Consider the following 20,810-nt stretch of genomic DNA (forward strand, 5'->3'; position numbering starts at 1 on the left):
CAAATACCGACGGATTGTTCAACACAGGCGATCATTCATTTTCTCTAGCTCCGTGGCGCCCGTGTCATACGTCGGGAAGGCGGTATGACCTCCACGGCGTAGGAAAAAAGGACCCGTGTCTTGTGTTTCTATTCACTCAGGAAAATCAGGCCGAGGGGATAAGATCCCCATCAGTCATGTAAACAGTGTTACAGCTCGCTGTGCTAATCCACCCTCGCTTTGTTTACTCTGTACGCACGGTCGTGAGGGCAGCGGCCACTGAGAAGCTGCACTGATCTGAAGGTCGCAGGGAAAATTATTACTTTTTTTTCCAGGTATCTTTACAAAATAATGGCTGAAACCAGGATGCCATCGACTCACATGTAAGACTAGCGTTGGAGGTCATAATTATATATGGTTACATATTGAGGAATGCGACTTTATAATTTCAGTAGAAGGCTTCAAAATTACATGTCAGTATCAACAAATATTTTTTAGGTCAAGCTTTACATCGCCATAAAAAAAATAAAAAAAAATCTGTCACTTATTAAAACACTCCCTCTCATTCCCTCTCTTCCTTTTTTGCGATGTGATTTTTGCATTTACAACTGCTGCTTCTGTAACGTTGCCCACTCACAACACATTTCCACCTTCCGGACTTTCGGGGAGATAGAGGTCGCCGGCTGTGTTCTTGCCGCAGGTTCTGCTGATTTACGTCTCTCTGAGGACGCGCCCGTCCTCTACACCGGGAGAATTAGTAAGCAGGTCACCATGTCTGGACAGCATTTGCGCCCGTCTTTGGGTCGGGGGGGGGGACAAAAAAAAGCCTGAAACAAAACGGAACGGATCAATACCGAGCGCTTCAGGACCTTACTCCTTTTTGAAGCTTTTTGAAGCCTGAGCCGCTTGCGTATTTCATGCACCGGATATCTGAATGAATATTTAGGTCGAGCCGGTGCCAAAAAAAAAATGGGGCGCTCATATGGAATGCATTTATTAGGTTTGTGAAGCACTGCATTGATAATTCAGCGACGCGTTGCTGGGAGGAACACATACGGGTCATGCACAGTGCATGTTGTTGCCACTGGAAAATATCCGCCCTTGTCCCCCCGTTTCTCGACTAAACTGCTTAGTTAAGTGTGTCTGGGTTTCAGCGTCCGTTCATCTCCTCTAACGAGATTCAGCCCCAGGAGCCAGTAGCCTCAGCCCCGCTCGCTGTCGTTGTGATCGAACTTCATTTCCCAGAGTTTTTTTTATCCATTTATTTTTTTTGCTGCAGCTTCTTCTTGTTTTTTTGGGGGTTTTTTTGTTTGTTTTTTTGTGCTTCGGGGAGAGATTATCGGATTATTGCACAGTAAGAAAAAAGGATTTCATTTGGCAAATGTAAAATAAGAGCCGCATCCTGGTCACAGTGTGGAGGCTGGGTAACTATGCTGCCTGCCGATGCTAATATCTTGAGGAAATGAGTGGACATGACATTACCCAGCGTGGCTTAGTGGGTATGAAAGACTGTGCTGCAACCTGGAACTCCAAGGCTGAATCCCTTACTGTAAGCCAATAATCTTCCCACTTTGGAGACACAAAAACTTCATTACAGTCTCTCTAAATGACACTATTGACTATGTGACTGCTGTATTTCCTCAAATAGTGACCAGGGCCTTTAATTACCTCAACTGCAGAGGGTACCAGGCCTTTATTGGAAGCAGGCTTATATCAGAGGCAGGCTTTGCTTTTATATCTAATTCCCTCTGTTTTTATAAGTACATTTGATCATATTTTGATATGAATTTTAAATCAAACTTCCATCTGGGTGTCACGCCATGCAAACACATGGTGTTCGCATTTGCATGGTGCAAAAAAGGGAGCGCGAGTAGCTGCTCTCATACAATTTTTACACCAAAATGAGCGGGTATACCCGTTAAAATTAGGTGAATTGACACCTTTCCCATTGCCAGGAGAGGAGTATGCTGTTCTTTTTTTTTTTTCTTGTGTGTCACATTTGACGTCACGAACATGTCGGAAAAAGGCAGTGTCATGGTTCTAGTGTGATATGGGGGGAAAAAAAAGTGACCTAACCTTTCCCACTAATGACAAATGCCAGATGTTTGCGTGTGTTACTGGGTGTTTGGTGCAGTGGGAAAGGGGTATAAAAGTCGCACTCGTGGTGGCAGCCAATGGGGGGAATTACAGTTTTCCGAGTTTCCCTTGAACGCAGCACTTAAGCACAAGAAACAATCTGCGATCTGCTCCGCAGCAGCAGGAAACAGAGTAAATTAGATAAATTTACAATTTAAAACGCACTGTTTTATTTGCTTTGTTTGGAGAAAAGATCGCTCTGCCGGAGCTGCGCCGTTCAGTTTTACCCCTGCCTGTATTTGAGGCAGACTTTTATGTGGTCGTGTCGACCACGCCTTCGGCATTTATTAGAGGCTGTTTTTTTTTTTTTTGGACTAACGGTTTATGTAAGAGGGCAAAAAATGATTTGAATGCAGCTTATCCAGCTAAGAATCTTATCTACCGATGCATGGAGGCAGGGGGGCTTTTTGTGACCATTTGTTCTGACCCATTTGGTGCCCCTTTATTAGAGTCAGACCTTTTCCAGATTGTTCCCAATTTAGCACAAATGGGGAGCTGGCTGTGCCATGTGATCTGGGGAGTATTCCATTCTTTATCCGCTCAAGTGGACGAGAGCGACAGTCCTGAACTTTCCTTGGGGTTTCTGTGGTGGGTGATGAGGAGGTTGAGGGAAGAGGCCTTGGGGGGCTTGGCTGACTCTTGCTGGAGGCCTTACGCCGCTAATGGCCTGTTGACCCTTCGTGGGGGAATGGGGGCACAGGGGTCGAATGGCTATTTATCATAGTCATGTCCACGTGTCATCCCGCTCCTTCCATGTCTACACTCTTTCCTCTTTTTCCTCCGGTCGCTGGTGACCGCACAAGGAGATATTTATGTAATCCATAAATCTTGCACTGCTATTATCCTAGACCTGTTTCCCCATATGACCTTATCTAAACTATTTTCTCTATTTTCAATTTTTTTTCATATATAGGATTTTGATCAAACTTGCAGTATCATGAGTCTAACGTTATGTTCAGTGTCTGTGTATTTCTCCCATGTCGTTTTAAACTCTATTCAGTCTATGTGTATAGCGCTACCACATGGAAACACACACACACAGTAGTCATTTCCTGTCCTTTCCAACCCTTTACACTCATCTCACCCTCTCCTCTCCTCTTCTCTTATCTCCCCTTTTCTTGCCAGTCCCAGTCCGAGAACAAATCCCATTCCTGCCCAATGTACCAGTTCTAGCAGCCGTGCAGGACCTGAACTCTGGTTGCACTCTCCTCTAATCCACAACCAGCCTTATCACAGCTTGGGAACAATGGGCACAGAGTGCACACTGCTCAGAACCCGGAGCCTGCAGAAAAATAGCTCAGCTCCCGCAAGGTTTTCAGACGCGCTCCTTGAAGTGGCAGCAACCAAAGCAGCCTGTCACTGCTTTGCATTAAGACCTCATTTCTGTGTGCGGGGGAGCGGAATTTAGGTTCCTCAGCGTTTTCACTGTCCTCTGAACGGAACCTCCACGGCTGCGACACCATCGGGAGATACGATGACGGACTAATCACATCCCCGTGCTGCCTCCGCCTTGTCAGAACACAGATCTACCGCTTGTTTGCGGTTCGCTCATGGCGTGGCTGTTGGTGGGGAGCTGGAAAGGGCTCCTTTGTGATTCATGTAGGTAGATAGGGCACCTTTCCCAGCCCGCCTGCCCCATTCATCTTCCCATAATGAGCCTTCACCTCGGTCCTAATGATGCATAATGGAAATTGCACCCCCACATGGAATCAATGCTGCGGTCCGTGCTCTGGCCCCAAAGTGGACGCTCATTTACGTGGCTCTTGTGTTGTGAGTATTAGAGAGACTTAGCGGCCAAATAACCGAGAGATTCTGTGCGCAACCCCCTGATCCTACAAATTACACAGCCTTTTAACTCAATCCTTACTTTTTCCTTATTTTAGAAAACTCTGCTGCTTTGTGCCACAGAGTCCACCCCTTGATCAGGATGGACACGGGAGATTTCTCACGTCTTTTGGGGTTGATATTGTAGTGATTTCTAATGTATTGTCGCCTTTCTTGAGGGTTTGCCTTTTCTTCCTGCGGTGAGCAGAGACAGACGAAAACCAATTAAGATGTTTACTTTGTTTACTTCTTTACTTTATTCCATGTTGGCTCTTCCCGTAATATTTAGTAGAATGTTTTTTTTTTTTTTTGTAAGAATGGCTTTTTGAATTTTTCCTCTATGAATCGTTTACTCGGGGTGCAAAGTCAATCGCGCTCAAAGCTTCACCAGCGCGGATGAGATTCCTTCAATTAAATCCGCCGATATTGCTGTGACCCCTCAAGCACTCCAGCTGCCCATTCCCTCCGGCTCCGTGGCTGTGGGCAGGATGCAGCCAGATTCAAATTTCTCCCATTCACTCTCCCTGCGCCTCTCTTTCTTTCTTTTACCTGTTGTTTACTTAGAAAACGTGTCTTGCCCTTGTTGTCTCTCTCTCTCTCTCTCTCTCTCTCTCTCTCTCTCTCTCTCTCCGTCTTCCTTCCTGCCGTGCTCTCCTTCGCTCCACCTCACATCAGGCCTATCGCTCCCCGCTGCCGTGTTTTCTGTTTCAATGTATGCCCCCCCCAGAGGAAGAGGAAGCGCAGCCTCTCTTCCCTTTTGAGGAACACAGACATCTGCATAAAAAACGAAAAAGAGTTAGTTAATACCTACCTACCTACTGAGTGAGTAAAATATACATGCTTTAGTTTAATTGACATGGATTGCCGCCTTTATTACATTTGCTCCCTAGACTAGTCCGAGGTACCTCTCACAGTTTGTTATTTTTCTCCCAAAAAGAAGCCGCGGCCCCTAGTTTGGGGCAGGACACGAGTCTAAGGTGGCCGAACTCAAGCGGATTTGACTTTAGTCTCGGTTGGTTCTCGTCCCGGTGAAGACGTCTCTGAGTGGCGAGCTGGAAGAAGTCCTGGCGAGCAGCCGACTGAAGTCTGGCACGCCGGGAGCCATGAGCGGGGACATGAAACAGAAAAGGAAAACCACCGGCGTAGCTGCTTTTGTTCTGTCTGCGGGGGGCTGATAGAGACCCAGCAGCGAGTGTACACACACACACACACACACACACACACACACACACACACACACACACACACACACACACACACACACACACACACACACGCATTCTCGCATGCACACACACACACACTACGAAAGCCCGACTGCAAAAGCAAATGTCGACAAAAGCACACGCAAATACAAAAGCGCGGCTGGAAAAAATCAACCCACATTGATTGCAGATGGGGGTTTTGCGGAGGGCGGGGGGCGTCGAAGAAGAAAGCAACATTGAATACGGGCAGCCGAAGAAGAAATATCCACACACACTCATGGGCACGCTAATTTATTCTTTTGTCTTTGCCGCCTTTGTTCCCCTCTAAACACACTGAGACGAGGAAATGACATTGAAATTGAGGTGAAGGTTTGAGCACAAAGCTGACAGGGTGCCTTTTGTCTTATCCTATCTGCGCCATTCTGGCAGGGGTCTTCGGGGGGGGGGGGGGCTGACGGCGAGAGCCTCCCCCGCCGCTGAGCACTGCTCACTACTCACTGCACAATAAGCCGCTGATCCTGGCAGCACGCTGCCACAGGTCAGGGAGCAAACGCATTCAATTTTAGGCGAGCGCTCTGACTGACACACAATACCTCTGGGTGGCCTCGGACAGCTCCGCGGCACAAGGAACTACCTGATAGACCTCGCTCTCTGTCGGCAGACCCCCGGCAGTAAGAAAGAGTGAGATCAAAACAGATGGGGAACCTGCAGGGCCGCACCTGCACATTGGAGTAAAAGAATACAGAGGGCTATTGAAACGGTCTCGTCTTTGAATCTGCATGAGGTCAAATTCCCCCCCAAAAATCCCGGCTTTTGCTCCCCCTGTCCTTCATGCCTTCTCACGAGAAATTATAAAACACCCACCTACAGTGGCCTGAGAAGCGATGATATGCGTGCGGGTCGCTGCGCGCGAAACAATTTGGGAACACTTGTGTGAGGGAAAAAGCGGACGTACGGTAATAACTGTGACCGAGTCATGTCCAGCGAGGAGATACCACGGAAAACAAATGTTCAAAGACGACTCTGTCGACCCTCTGCTCCATTTTTGAGATAAACATCTCGCTCTGCAGTCGAGTTGTTAGCTGCTCGCCACAGTTTCATACCAGGCGGAGTATAGCCAGCTATCTCTGACGGACCATCAGAAAGAAAACAGGTAACCGGAAAGCACATGTGGCGGTAGATTGGGGAGACGATTAGCCAGACTTCACATCCCAGCGAGTCCACAGACTCAGTTTAATAAACAGCAGTATTGTCCGCTGCAGCTTCAATGGGCTTACGTTCCAAGAGTTTGACCGACTGGTCTCCAGCATGTTGCACTGCACCTCGTTTGCCTGGTTGTATTCTCCTCCTGTGGAGACTTTCACCGCTGCCTCCTACTTTCAACGTGAACGTGCACACGTCCTCCCCTTTGCTCTGGATTTACACAAAAACACATGATCTCTTTTTGCCATGATCTCCAAAAGAAAGGTACATGTAATTTTGAAACATTTCACTTTGAGCAGCACGAGAGTAGAGCTTGAGTTACATTGTGTTTTTGGTATTGAACACACATCAGTGCCCTTTATAAGTGTATTGAATGATATGGTCAGATTGAACATGTTCCCATGTGATCACAGAGGTATAACACCCTTTCTCTTTTTCCACATGTTGGCTTTAGAGTTTGTATAATTGTCTTGTCTTGTGTTGTGTTATGTTGTTATTCCATGTTGGCTCTTCCCGTAATATTTAGTAGAATGTTTGTTTTTTGTTTTTTTTGTAAGAATGGCTTTTGGAATTTTTCCTCTACGAATCGTTTACTCGGGGTGCAAAGTCAATCGCGCTCAAAGCTTCACCAGCGCGGATGAGATTCCTTCAATTAAATCCGCCGATATTGCTGTGACCCCTCAAGCACTCCAGCTGCCCATTCCCTCCGGCTCCGTGGCTGTGGGCAGGATGCAGCCAGATATAAATTTCTCCACAATATATATATATATATATATATATATATATATATATATATAAAATTTAAATTTAAATTTATTTATTTATTTTATATTATTATTTTTTTTTATCCCCCCCCCCCGCCTTAAATGGTGAAACCTTTACCCCCACAGTATCGGCAGGTTTTCGCGGCTGTTTAACCCGTGTCAGTATTCGTGAATGTATTCGCTGATACTAGCGCATAAGACGAAAGATGAAAGAGAACAGGGAGAGGGTGGAGGTGAGGGTTGATGAGAAAAACTGATGGATGGCGATGGGCCCCGCCAGTTAGTCGGGGGAAGCATTATCTGGTTGCACTTAATGTCTTTGATTACGACCACGCTGATCCGGCTCTGCAGCCGTTGCCGTCGCGAGTCTCGCCCGGAGGACTCATTCGGTGCTAAGTGGGAGGGAAACCTCTGCGTGATCATAGCTCAAGGAATATCGTTCCTCGCTTTATTTCCCTTTGGATTAATCCCATTTGAAACCTGAACTGTCGCTTGTTTCGAGGCTTAACTCTCTCGCTCGCTGACGCCGTTGCTGAGTCTTTGCTTTGGATTTAGACATGAGATGGCCGAATCAAGGCGTTTATTTCAGCTTGATGTGCGTTGCAGTAGCACTTGGAATTGTTTCGCAGCCCTCTTATTTTTTCTTTTTTTCTTGTTTTTTTTAAGCTGAAATTGCACATCTGTGGTTAAGGCCGTCTGTGCCTTTTGCCCCTGCTGTACTGAACACCTAATCTTGACTATGCCAGCGGTGCGGCCCTCGCCGTTTTTTTTTTTTTTTGACAGGCCACTGTGGTTTGTTTTGGAGGTTTTAAAAGCTAACACGAGGCAGAAAAGTGGAGGAAGTGGAGCATCTGGAAAGGAACTCTCACATCCGGGGGAGGGGGGAGGGCAAGGCAACGGAGGGTGTGGTGGATGACCCATGACCCTAAATGGAGGGGTGAGGTTAGCGGAGGATCCAGACTCCGGTGGTGTGACAAGTTGCAATGGCAACGTCAAGCCACCCACTGTAATCTGTCCGTACAGATGGGTCTCCACCTGGCTGCACGCCTCAACAGGAGCCGCACTGGCGACGGAGCAAGAAGTGGAAAAGAGGGGAAAAACAATGAAGAGGAGGGAAAAAACAGAAGTGACCGGGACGGAGGGAGAAAGATGGAGGATGGAGAAACCAACTGTGAGTGGGGTGAATTTTAAGATCGTACTACAAGTTCCGCACCCTATTCACGGAAGGTTAATTGGCCGCAGCAGTTTATCCAGGGCAAATCGCCACCAATTAAAAATCGCCTCCAGCCGGATTTTTCTCTCTTAATATTTCCCCCCCGCGGCCCCCGTCTCGCCCCTGCCAGCCGTCTTTCCTGTTCTCCGCTTACCCTCCGGCGTCGCGATTTGCTCCCCCGCTCCGGAGGTGGGCGCCGATCATGCCGGGATCTCACAATGCCGGGTCTTTTTTAACAGCCGGATCAAAGAGCACGAGTCAGTCAGCCCCCCCCCCCGCAGAACGAGGAAGAAGAGTCGGAATCTGGCAGCCTCACCTCGCTCACACCTCCCGCCCGCTTTCCACCGCGGCCTCCCATTAGTTTCAACGCATTGCTCATTTTTCTGCAAGAGCTCCCCTGGGCCGAGAAGCAATTATGCAGTGGCGTGGCATAATATGTATTTCCCTTCACATTGCATTACTGTACAAAAGAGCTCGGCGCTAACAGCTTCATGTGGCCCGAGAGGAGCGGAGCTGGCTGCTAACAACTTCATGTGAGTGGAGGGAGACGGGGGAGGGGAGATCGGGAGGGTTTCTCAAGGGCACGCAGCAGCGCCGGAGGTCATCTCCGTTTTTGCAGCTTGACAAGGAAAGTAGCTGTGTGCGCTGGCCCACCCCTGGGTCGGTCCCGGTACTAGATACAAAACAAGATGTACTGTTTTGGGTTTTTTTTCGGGGAAGATGTACATAAATGGAGGCCTGGGAGCACCTCAGTGATCGCCACGGCCCGGGTCTGCTCACACACTCACACGCTTGTGTGAGTGCGTGTGAGACAGAAATGGAGGGGTTAAATAAAAGATGAAATATATTATGGTCCAAGGGGGGTAATACAGAGTGAAGGGTGTGAAGGGGAAGTGGGCTCTTTCTCTTCGCTCTCGCTCCGGCACAACAGGCGTGTGGAGCCCGGGGCTCGGCCGGCTTTAACTGTTGTGATTACGGAGCGTTCAGGCGGGTTACGCCATGTGCTCCCCAGGCCCTTCCTCGTCCTTGTCCTCTCCATTTTGTATTTCCTCCTATCCTCTTCTGCTGTTTATTCAAATATATATATATATATATATATATATATATATATATATATATATATATATATATATATATATATATATATATATATATATATATATAAAATCAACCCTATTTCTTCACTTGTCTACATGCTTGATGGAACATGGCAACGCTCACCACTTATTTCTGTAGCTGAGAGTTCTGTGATCTTAGTTTACCCGATTTATTGCATTTTTCCACTGCCGCTTAATTCAAGCAAGTCCTTACACATCATTACTCCGTCTGTTTTCTACACATTTGATAAATATGCTCTGAATTGATTGCGCTTTTAGGTTTTGCGTTTTGCCATTCTTCGCACCCTAAGCCTTCTTCTCCATCCTCCAGAGATCCGGTCCAGCGGTCGGGGGCCGAAGGAAGGCTCGGTGAAGCAGCTGCCGCTGTACGACACGCCGTACGAGCCGGCCGAGAATGGAGGAGGAGGAGGAGGAGGAGGAGGAGTAGGAGGTGGTGGTGGTGGTGGTGGTGGAGGAGGAGGAGGAGGAGGAGACTCGGACCCCGAGCGCTCACGCTGCCCCAGAGAAAGCCGACTCCCCCAAGACGACGAGCGGCCCCCCGAGGAGTACGACCAGCCCTGGGAGTGGAAGAAGGAGAGGATATCCAAGGCCTTCGCAGGTGAGACGGGCAGCGCAGCATGAGAAGTTGACAGAAAAAGTGCATGAAAAAGTAAAGATCAGCAAAGGAGAGGGAGGAGACGCGAGTGTTTTCGGTGCCGTAGAATATGTTCAGAGCATGAAATGAAGCCGGTCAAAAACCCTTTTGAGGGAAATGAAGACTATTGCAGCTGTTAATCCCTTATTTCCTGTCTCCTTATGTGAATCTCTCAGTTAGATAAAACGGTTAAATGACTGCAAACATCCAGATTATTTTGGTTTCCCTTTTGCTTCCTGTCAGCCCTCGTGTTAAAAAAGCTTTGAGAATACTGTATTTAAATGCGTCCGTTTGGGGGAGTGAATGTGGTTGCCGTGGATGTGGTCGCCGTTTTCGGAACTGCCGTCCTTTACTGTCAATGGTCGTCACCTAACAGCCGGCTTTATCTTTCCTCTCTTTTTCTTTCCATCTCCTGCCTAACTAACCAAGATGGCCCTTTTTTTCCCCTGCACTAACAAATACAATAAGAGTCCCATCAGGTTTTGGGGCTTCCGCTGTTTTCTTTTTTTTTTTTCCCCCCACCTTTATTATCCTCCATGAAGACATGGCCACACAAGGGGTTGATTTGCAGGTTTCTTGTCTTGTCTTTCTCCTTTGGCTGTAAACCTAGGACGCTTCTCTGCTGCATGATGTTACAAGTAGCGTGGTTTTTTTTAGTGTGTGTGTGTGTGTGTGTGTGTGTGTGTGTGTGTGTGTGTGTGTGTGTGTGTGTGTGTGTGTGTGTGTGTGTGTGTGTGTGTGTGTGTGTGTGTGTGTGTGTGTGTGTGTGTGTGTGTGTGTGTGTTGATGTGGGCCTCACTGATTCTGGATGTGAGCGGCGCATTACACAGTACCATTAAGGCTTTAACAGCCATAACATTGAACAGGGCTGTTCAAGAAAATACAAAAAAAGTAAACAAACAGACATGCGGCGTCAATGGCTTTGGGAGATTCATACATTCAAAATCGGAAAGAGGAAAGAAAACGCGCTTCTCTGGCATGGAAAGAAAATGAAAATAAATCCGAAAGTTCTTTGAGGAAAAACAACTTTTTTTTTTTTTCTTTTTCTTTCCCCTCATCCTTGAACAGCTCTGCTTTGTTATGACTGCCTTAGCTACGAGGACTCAGTAAATGGCACTGGATCCGTTCCCCACACCAGAGCGGACTGCACCTCTAAATCCCTCACAGGTACCGGTGGAGGCGGGGCTTCCCTACGCTGTATGTAGTGTGTGTGTGTGTGTGTGCGTGTGTGCGTGTGTGCGTGTGTGTGTGTGTGTGTGTGTGTGTGTGTGTGTGTGTGTGTGTGTGTGTGTGTGTGTGTGTGTGTGTGTGTGTGTGTGTGTGTGTGTGTGTGTGCACGCGCGCGTCTGTGTCTGCGTGTCAGAGCTTGACCTTAATCTCTGGACTTTAAAGCACCACACCGTTTCCAGCGGACCCCGTTGAAACTATCTTTATTTTATTTTTTACAAATTAAAACACATCTCTTGAAACAAAAATCATTTGAGGCGTACTGTTAATAGCAAATGTTTAGATAGCTAATTATTCCGGGGGTCCTTTCTCACTTGAAAACTGATTTGGAATATTAATGTTCTCTCTTAAGCTTTAAACACTTTAAAGTCATGCTCTCGTGTGTGTATGTACCTGCTGAATGCATTGTTTTTCACTATATACAGAATATAATAGTGTAACATTATTTTTAATAATTCTTCATGTATTTTCTATGTATGTGGGGTTTTCTTTCCATTCAAGCCGAACAAGCGGAGGCTTAATGTTAACAAGCATGTTCCGTCCCCTCCAGTTATGAGTGAAATAAATAACACTCTGTTGTTTAATCACACTGCTTTTCTCCCTCATTATGTCTTTGTCAAGAAGCAGTTGGCAAACTTTATTTTAGATGCTATTTACCCACCTACTTACACCGCTCCCAACCCCCGCCGCTCCCTCTACCACCGATGATTAATTTAACGTCTGTCAGACGTTCCAGCGCCGCCTTTGGATAAAAGTTTACTTTCAAATTAGAAACGCTGCAGTCGAGAAAAAGAAAAAAAAAAAGACGCCTTTGAATATTGTCATCTTTTTCCTGTTTTATGTTCCATGCAGACAATAATTGTTTCACATGCGTGAACGATTCAGAGAAGATGGATTGGAAAAAATCCCATAAAACTTTTCCCTCAACGTGCCATAAAAGTGAGATCCGTCAGCAGAGGCTTGTCCCACATTTATTTCTTTTTGTGAGTGTGAGCGCTGAACTCGCCGTGAACCGCCTCGGGTTCCAGACGTCTTCATTATCGACCGCTCGGTGGAGCGCCGAGGCCCCTGCTCTTGTATTCTCAAGGCCTCTCTCGTTTCTCTCCCAAATGTGTTTCCCACTCATCTTAGAAATGGTGACCCCTCTCCCTAGTTTTAGACGGAAGCCATATCAGCGTATTAATCTCATTTCTCCTCTTCCGTCTTCCTGAAACCTTTTTCACACCGGGGGGCCCCCGACGTCATCCGCCTCGGGGCCACAGGAGCCTGTTTGATGAGATTTAGTCTCTGGGATGCCAATCTGAGACTATTTCCGTTATTAGATACGATTTAGTCCGAATTTTCCAGACCTGTCTGTACTCTACTTATGGATAACAGTGAAGCTAGGATCAAGTCACTTCCCTCTAATGGTGCTAACGTCTTGGTAAATTAGATTCTTTCGCCGGGGACTGGTTGGAACCTCTCGAACCTCTTGACCCCGTAACCCCCACACTAACACGCCGCTCCAGGTGCTCCGGGAGCCGTGTTTATCCCACACAGATTCTGGGTCTGAGCATGGTGGTGCCTGAGTCACCGGAGAGGAAGGCGGAGGCACTGGAGCAAGCAAGATCATGATTTCCCAACGTTTTTTCCGTATCAGATAATAAATCACATAATGCCAAGAAACATCGAAACAACTGGCAAACAGATAAAATGCGATACAGTAATGAGCGAGATTCATACACTATGTATGTTGCGCGTTCATACGCTTTTGGCGCCGTTGTCTCATATGTTCACCCGAGACCGTCATGAAAAGCTGAATACAACTACAGCAAATGCTACCTATAATTACAGTAAATCCCATAATAATTCTACTAATAGACGGCCTCTCCGGAGTATCCCTACTCAGCAGAGGCCATCACGGTTCATTACATTTCCAGCCGAGGTCACGGGGTCACTGAGGCTTGGCAGCAGCTGGCCCGATGCAGCTGTTTCCAGGGAGAGAAAAGAAAAATCAGGGAAAACGGCTCCAGTTCCGTGTGTAATATGCAGTTATGAGGCCGCTGCAGAGGTTTCTTTTTTTTTTTTTTTTTTTTTTTTTTTTTTGGACCATTTGCATTTTAAGCCGCAATTTGCATCGATGAATAATAATGCCGTTCCGCGTTCATACTCTGTTTCCGCGACTGTGTCCTCAGCGCATCGCACTTTTCACCGTTTGTATATTAAACGCTTATGTGTGAAATTAAAGTGTCTGCAAACAAACCGGCGGCCGGTAACGAAGAAAGATGCGTGGCCCTTTAAAGGGCGGAGCGGGCGTAGGGAAAAAAAGGAGGAGTGAACTGCGGCGAGCGCTGCCCGCGTCCCTCCTGCCGCCCCCATAACCCGGTGATACCAACCATATAGAGGAGGATTTGTCTCCATTAATGATAGGGTGATAGGGGGGGTGGGGTGGTGGTAGAGCGATGCCCCCCAGCTGTGGCTGTCTCTCTCTCTCTGTCTCCCCTTCACAGCTCTCGCCCTGGTGTTATTATTCACCGTTGGGCTATCTGCGTCCTGACAGGTATGCAATGGAATGTAAATTCCCTGCCTTGTTAGAACTGTTGGGAGGCTGTGTACTTGTGGTTTGGTTAATCACTCATCCCCGCTGACACTGACCTGCCCCACCGCCACTGCCTCCACTCCCCCCCCCCCGACATGCACACACACACACACACACATACACACACACACACACACACACACACACACACATACACACACACACACACACACACACACACACACACACACACACTAAACCAACCCCTCCCCATCTCCGTCCTGTGCAGTTAGCAGGTGATGGATGGGACCAGAGTGAGAGACAAGCATTAGAAATTGACCGCATCAAGACGGCCTCCTTACCTTTTGGCGTTTGCGTGTACGTGAGCGCGCTGGAGTCGGAGGAAACAAGGACGCACTGCGCCGGCATGCGCGTGCTCATCTGTGAGGGTGAATGTACGGTTTTTATTTTATTTTTTTTAATTGTTTGAGTATCACGTTTTTCGCACGCCCAGGTGCGGACGGGGAAATCTGAGCTTCCTTTTTTTTGGGGGGGGGGGGATGGCACCAAGAGCCGGCGTTACCTGATCCCTTTGCAACCCCCCGTGCACCCGGCCAGCCGCTGCAGTCTCTTGGCTCCTGGCCAGGTCCATGCACTTAACACGGGAGATAACAGGAGACGCCGCAGGACGATGATCCCGAGGCCAACACACACACACACACACACACACACTCGCCACTTCATGTTTTTTTGATGAAACTTCAGCGGTTTAATGACCCATAAATCTGAAGCTCAACTCGTAAATAATTGATTGTGTTACAGTCCTACAGCTGGATTTTGTCCGAATGGGGTGGACGGCCGTCGTGGCTTCCCCGTCCGTCGTCCCTTCCACGCCCGGCTGGCTTAGTTCCCCCCGCGCCGTCCGACAGTCCGGAGCTCTGCCTTGCCCCCCGCCCCCCTAGCCAGCGATAACCTTTCTGACAGCCCTCCCTCTTTCACCTGGCACACGATGGCTTCTTATCTTCACTCGTACACATTGGCCACACACATCAAGCGGACGCTGCCAGCCTGTGAGCCCCCCGCACCCCGCCCCCGTCCAGCCAGCTTCTCCTTCGGCCGCCCGCTCCCTTCGCTTCGTCTCGGCAGGACTGCGAGGAAAATGCCCCGCTGTCATCTCCCCTCCATCACTCACTCCCTGTGTCACCTTAGCTTCCTTCAATATAAAGACTATCTTTCCAACCACATGTGGTTGGAAAGATAGTTGGACCGCATAATGTGACTGACGCAGGGTAAGGATGATAGGTGTCCGGGCGATCGTAAGGTAGCTTTCACGTCGTTTTTTTTTTTATGAAGTGCTACTTGTTATGAGTATTGGTAGAACACACACACACGCTTTGAAAGAGACGTGTTTGTGTTGTTATTTTGGAAACTTCTCTCCGTAATGCGCTGCGTAAACATTGCACAATCTGCAAACCGGTTTTGAATATGCATGCAATTTGCCGGCCAAATTAAGCAGAACCAAATTACACGACATCATGCAAAAAATGTGCGGCTGATGATTTATGCCGCCGCACTGTTTACAGCGACTGAGTGCCGCAGGCAAATGACAATCTTGGGGTAAACAAATACCTTGGTTTAAAAATAGGCCAGCTCCTCCAGGAACATAAAGAGGCAAACTGTATCAAGATTACGAAATATAGGCATAATTACACTTAAAATCCCTGGAAAGTGAATTCAGTGATTTGTTTTTAACACATTATACATGTTAGAAAGTAATTGCCAGAAACATGTTGAAAGACTGAACGATGTAGTATTGAACTGTAGAGTTTGACCGTTAAACTGTTTCTCGCGATTTTTGTTGTCCGGGATTTTTGGGCTGGGTAAATCAAGAGTCGCTGACACAGAGCGGTCATTCTTTGCATGGGCCCTCCCCTGACGCAATATGAACACCGTATCGGAAGTGCGGCATCGGTGGTGAAAAAAAGCTAAGCCTGGACTTTGGGATAAAATGCTGTTTTGGGAATAAGCACCTGGAGTTCAATGCATCTTCAAGGAGACCGTGAACTACAGAGACAAGGACTTTAAACCAAGCTCCAATACGTTATACAATGGGGCAATGGTGAGCTTTGGTCTGTGATTGCCACATGATCGAATAATACGTTTTATGTTAAAAATGACCAGTTTTCCTTTCATCTTATGTAGTCTACTACAGAATCTTACATAGTCTATCACATTAGCTTATATCGTCTGCAGGAGCTTACATAGTCTACCACAGCAGCTTATAGTCAAGATTCAAGACATATTTTCATACATATATGCAGTGAAATGTCTCTGCAACGCACCTGGAGATTATGCACAATAGTTACTAAACCAAACGTAATAGATAACCTAATTCCTACCTAGCTCACTAACTGAAACGAACTGATTCCTAAAATGTAATGCAGTGAGTGAATAGAATTAAATAAATAAAATAAAATAAAAATAAAATAAGACTCAAAAAGATGATACAGAGTGGGAGTACAAAATAGAAAAGCGTTGGTGCGTTAAAATCTCCGGGGGTCCACTCTGGATCCACAGATAAAAAGTCCCAAAGTTGATCTCCCAGGGAAAATTTTATATCCACCAGTGCATCGCAGCCGCAGGAGATCACTGCCGATGAATTTTTGGCGGAGGTAGTGATATAAAACGGATTAAAATACTAAAAATGTGCATAATCAACTGGAGCGCCTGTGCAGGCAGCCGCAACAGGTGTCGCCGCGTCAACAAAAAAAAAAGTCTACCTGTAAGTTAAACGTTCACTGATACTGACAGGTTCGAACCCAAAAGCAGGACAATGAGACAGGCCGAGTAGACTTTACTTAAGCCCACAGGCAAGGTCAAATTGGCAAACAAATCTGACAAGGGGCAGAATCCGAGGAGCAGAAAGCAGGCGAGCAGGGTCCGAAACAGGCAGGTCCGGAAAAAAACAAAAAACCACAGGACTGAATAATGCCAGACCGCTCGGTCACACGCATGAGACAATCTGGCGGCGAACAAAGGGAAGGGGACTGAGGGAGTGATGAGGGAATGAGCTGCAGGTGAGGATACGGGCGGGGAACCTCGGTGAAGGGAATGGGGTGACTGCTTGTCAAGAGGGAGTGACAGGATGTGCAGTGACAGGAGAGTTAGTGACATGGCATGATAACAAAAACCTAGATGCAATTAACTAATAGGGGAATTTGTGACAATACCACAGTCGCTTATATTGTCTAAATCAATAGCAGTCGTGTTGATCAGCAGGACATTGACAGGCCAGGACATTGTTTGTCAACAAGAAATTGACAAAAATCCCAGGCACCACTCTGCTCCTTGACACCAATAAGCCGTTTGTTCCCCCCAGTGGAGTGGAGATTCATTCAGCGGAAAAAAAACATGACACTGAGGTTGGATTTGGTTCGCAGTTTGTTTCAAAACATTGGGCAGAGGCTTGAAAAGCATCAGTCGCTTGGTTGGATGGTTCCTGGTTCCTGCTGCTTTTGTCGACAAGGATTTGGAAGAAAAACCGCATGAGCCCGTGTGTCCATCAAATCCCATTTGTCAACATCACAGACAGGGACCCGATGGCGTGATGGTGATTTCCTGCACACTTTGGGCCCATACGATGGAAGTTGGAGCAATTTTGAATACCAACGGGAGATTATTCTGTATCAGTCCGGTGCATTTCTCGGTGGCAGCGGTGACATTATCTGCAAACGCAGATTCACCGCCAAGCAACTCAGCACACCATCTCTGGCATCATCTGAGGCATCTATAAGCCAAACCGAAGTCCATAACCCGACAAACAGAGGTTATTTTGAGGACAAAACTCAAGGCGGTGCATGTGACCAGCCACTTAAAGTAAAAAAAAAATGTATAAAAAATTCCAGCTATCAAGCACGGCTTATTATCAGATTTTCTCCATTGCACTTGTACAGCTAGTTGAGTCAAGCAATTGATATTAGGAACAAAACAAAGGAAGGAGCAAAACGCTCTATAGTGTTAAATAAATAGCGATGACGATAACGCCGTGGTGTCAAATTTGCAGCGTTCTGACCCATTTCCTCTCATACGCCGCTGCCGGGATTTCCGTCCCGATCGAGTAAAGGTGTTAATTTCCACTACATGAAATACATTTTGTCGTGGCGGCATCACCGCCGGTCACTAATGAAATAACAGATCATACTCCGCACAGAGACTGAGGATGGCCCAAGCAAATGGATTACACGCGGGGACATTAAATCGAGTAATAAGAAGCATCACTCACACAAGTTTGTTTTAGCCACAGGGCAGATCTGAAACAAGACCTGGCATCTGCACCCAAACCGCTCCGGTGCACAATCGTGTGTGTGTGTGTGTGTGTGTGTGTGTGTGTGTGTGTGTGTGTGTGTGTGTGTGTGTGTGTGTGTGTGTGTGTGTGTGTGTGTGTGTGTGTGTGTGTGTGTGTGTGTGTGTGTGTGTGTGTGTGTGTGTGTGTCCGCCCGCGCGCGCAGGGGAGCATAAAAGAGACATTTGTAACTACGAATGGGGCCTTTGGGGGGTCCTCGCCGCTTGATTGATGGTGAAAACGGTCGGTGATTGGCCCCGCAGTGAAGGAGTGGACGGCCCCTCTTGTCCACTCAGTCCAGAGTTATGATGAAGACATTACCTCCTCCTCCTCCGAGAGGAACTGAAGATGCTCTCATCCGTACCGGCAATATGACTCAATGCCGCCGTGGGCCGGGCGGCATCTTTTAATATTCCGTGTGAAGAATTTGCCGTACTTCACGATGTAATAATTTTTTACCATAATTTCACACAAAACCTAAATGCATTATTTATTTTTTTTTCAGCCGCTCCAACCAAGTAAATTTGAGCGGCAGGATTTCCCAGTTGGAGGGCGTACGGTGCAGGCACCCCTTCTGCTCCCTGAACAATTACACGCTGATCTGCAATGTGAAATGAGAATTAGACTCGTAGTCTAAAGGGAAGAGAGTCCCCTGCTTCACCTCTAAAGTGGGGGAGGTTTTTCACTAACGCACACACATATTATCATTTTTTTTAGAGCGTCTGACCTCTGTCCAGTCTCGCTGTTGCTGTCCGACTTCGCCCCCAGGGGACCGGGACTGTGCCCCTGTTGGAATTTAGGAGATGGTGGACACCGACAGACTTTTTAGTAGCTCCCCAAGCCCCCCTCCCTCCCTCCAGCCGGCTTTAGCCGATCTCACTCCCAGTTTGGACCCAGTGACCTAACGGCGGCTTTATTATTGCGGCTCGATTTTTTTCTATCTCTCTTATATATATTGTATCGTGCTGCATCTCCTCAAAGCGGATCCGCTCTTCACTTCAATTCAAGACGATCAATGAGTTTAATTCAATTATAAAACAAACAGCCAGGCGCCCGCCTCACTTAAACGCTCTGTTCACCATTGGACCTGGCAGGCAACATGTCATTCCTGAGACACACACGCACACGCACACACACGCACACACACACGCACGCACGCACACACTGCCGCAACTGATGTACCATGTTTCTTTATTAGCCTGTTCCGCTGGCTTTCTCCTGGATTGTGAAATGCCCCTTTCCTCCTCCTCCATTTATTAGATCTCCTGCATTGTTTAACGGGTGCTCCTCTCTAAGTGAAAGATACGCTGTTGCACTAGCCCTCAATTCACCCCGGTGCAACCCCCATCTGGACGTCAGTCATACATTATTTAGAGGCCCTGCATTGGGGCCCCGTCCTCCAACGGGATGGATTGCTCCAGTGGAGAATACTGCTAAGATTGCTGTTTATTTTATTGCCGGGTGCAAAGACTTATTCCTTTTCTCTATTTGTATTTCTTTTTTTTTTTTAACCAATGCTGAAGGTAGCCATGGTACACTACCCTATCTCCGACTTGCAGTATCCAAGGCGCATAACTAATCACTCTCGCTTCAATTTGTTAACCCTTTCAGGTTCGTCTTGCTTTCAATCTCTATTAACGACTTTAATGAAGTTTCTCTTCTGCAGTTAAAGTGGTGCCGGAGCCAAAGGGTGATGAGTGTGAATATCGAGGCATCTTAACCTGAGCGTTGTGGTTTAAGATGTGTCATGTTTATACAGTCTGACCCACGACCCCTACCAGTGTGTTCTAATGAGTCCTGGGATGAATTTCAACCTCTGCAGTAAACTAACTTGGCCTTTCTTTCTAGTCCTGTTCCTCTCTTTCCTGATAACCCAGCCCTCCAGCGCTGGGATTTAACGCATTTTCTGCAATATCATATTCTTTGTCAAGGCCAATCGATTTTTTGTCCTGTCTTTCCGACAGGACAGACAAGGGCTTGGCGACAAAACACAATATCATACTGAAGTATGTTTGGCCGAATACCTTGACATTGATAATTTGATGATGTTTTTGGGGTTTCATCATATATTTACATACAAGAAATTAGGGGTGCACAAAACTCACGGTTCGGATCGTATCGCGGTTTTCAGTCACGGATCGGATCATTTTTCGGATCAGCAAAAAAAAAGAGAAAATTAAAAGGACACAAATATAACTTTGCTTTACATTTATTTATGGTCTTAAATAGAAACAACATTCAAGATGTCCAATGATTAAATAAAATCCTAAAATATATAGAATATTCAAAACTCAATTGTTAATTCAAGTGCAATATGAGGCACGCATGATACCTTCTTCCTTTAAACATGGTAGTGAATCAGATTCTCCCTCAGTAACTGAATTCAATTCCAATAATAAACCAGCATCATGTTGAATTTCTCATGTTTATATCAAACTAGTTATCCACGAGTTACGGTGGATTTTGGAGAGAAGTCTGCATCTCTCAGTACCCATCGTGTTTGTTTACGAGCGGACCTTGACCGCTCCAATATGGCGGACGGGCACACGCATGTCGTTTACATGTCGCAAAGCAGCAGCGACACAGCGCGACATACCGTAAAGCAATCATTGCACGCCGGAGTGAAACACAGCGGGCATCCGTCTTG

General features: G+C 47.0%; 1 protein-coding gene across 1 annotated transcript in view; it reads left to right on the forward strand.

The window, feature by feature from the left end:
- The window catches only part of shf (Src homology 2 domain containing F), a gene marked incomplete at its 3' end in the record, with an annotated part of 102,405 nt that overhangs the window by 59,769 nt on the left and 21,826 nt on the right, over nt 1–20,810 (forward strand). Inside the window, exons 3-5 of the mRNA XM_079997993.1 lie at nt 9,753–9,857; nt 9,900–10,040; nt 11,145–11,243. Of these exons, the coding sequence (XP_079854119.1) occupies nt 9,753–9,857; nt 9,900–10,040; nt 11,145–11,243 (345 nt within the window). The remainder of the gene's footprint in view (nt 1–9,752; nt 9,858–9,899; nt 10,041–11,144; nt 11,244–20,810) is intronic.

The sequence above is a fragment of the Zeus faber genome (assembly GCF_960531495.2).
Source record: "Zeus faber genome assembly, chromosome: 3".
In the NCBI taxonomy this organism is placed as follows: domain Eukaryota; kingdom Metazoa; phylum Chordata; class Actinopteri; order Zeiformes; family Zeidae; genus Zeus; species Zeus faber.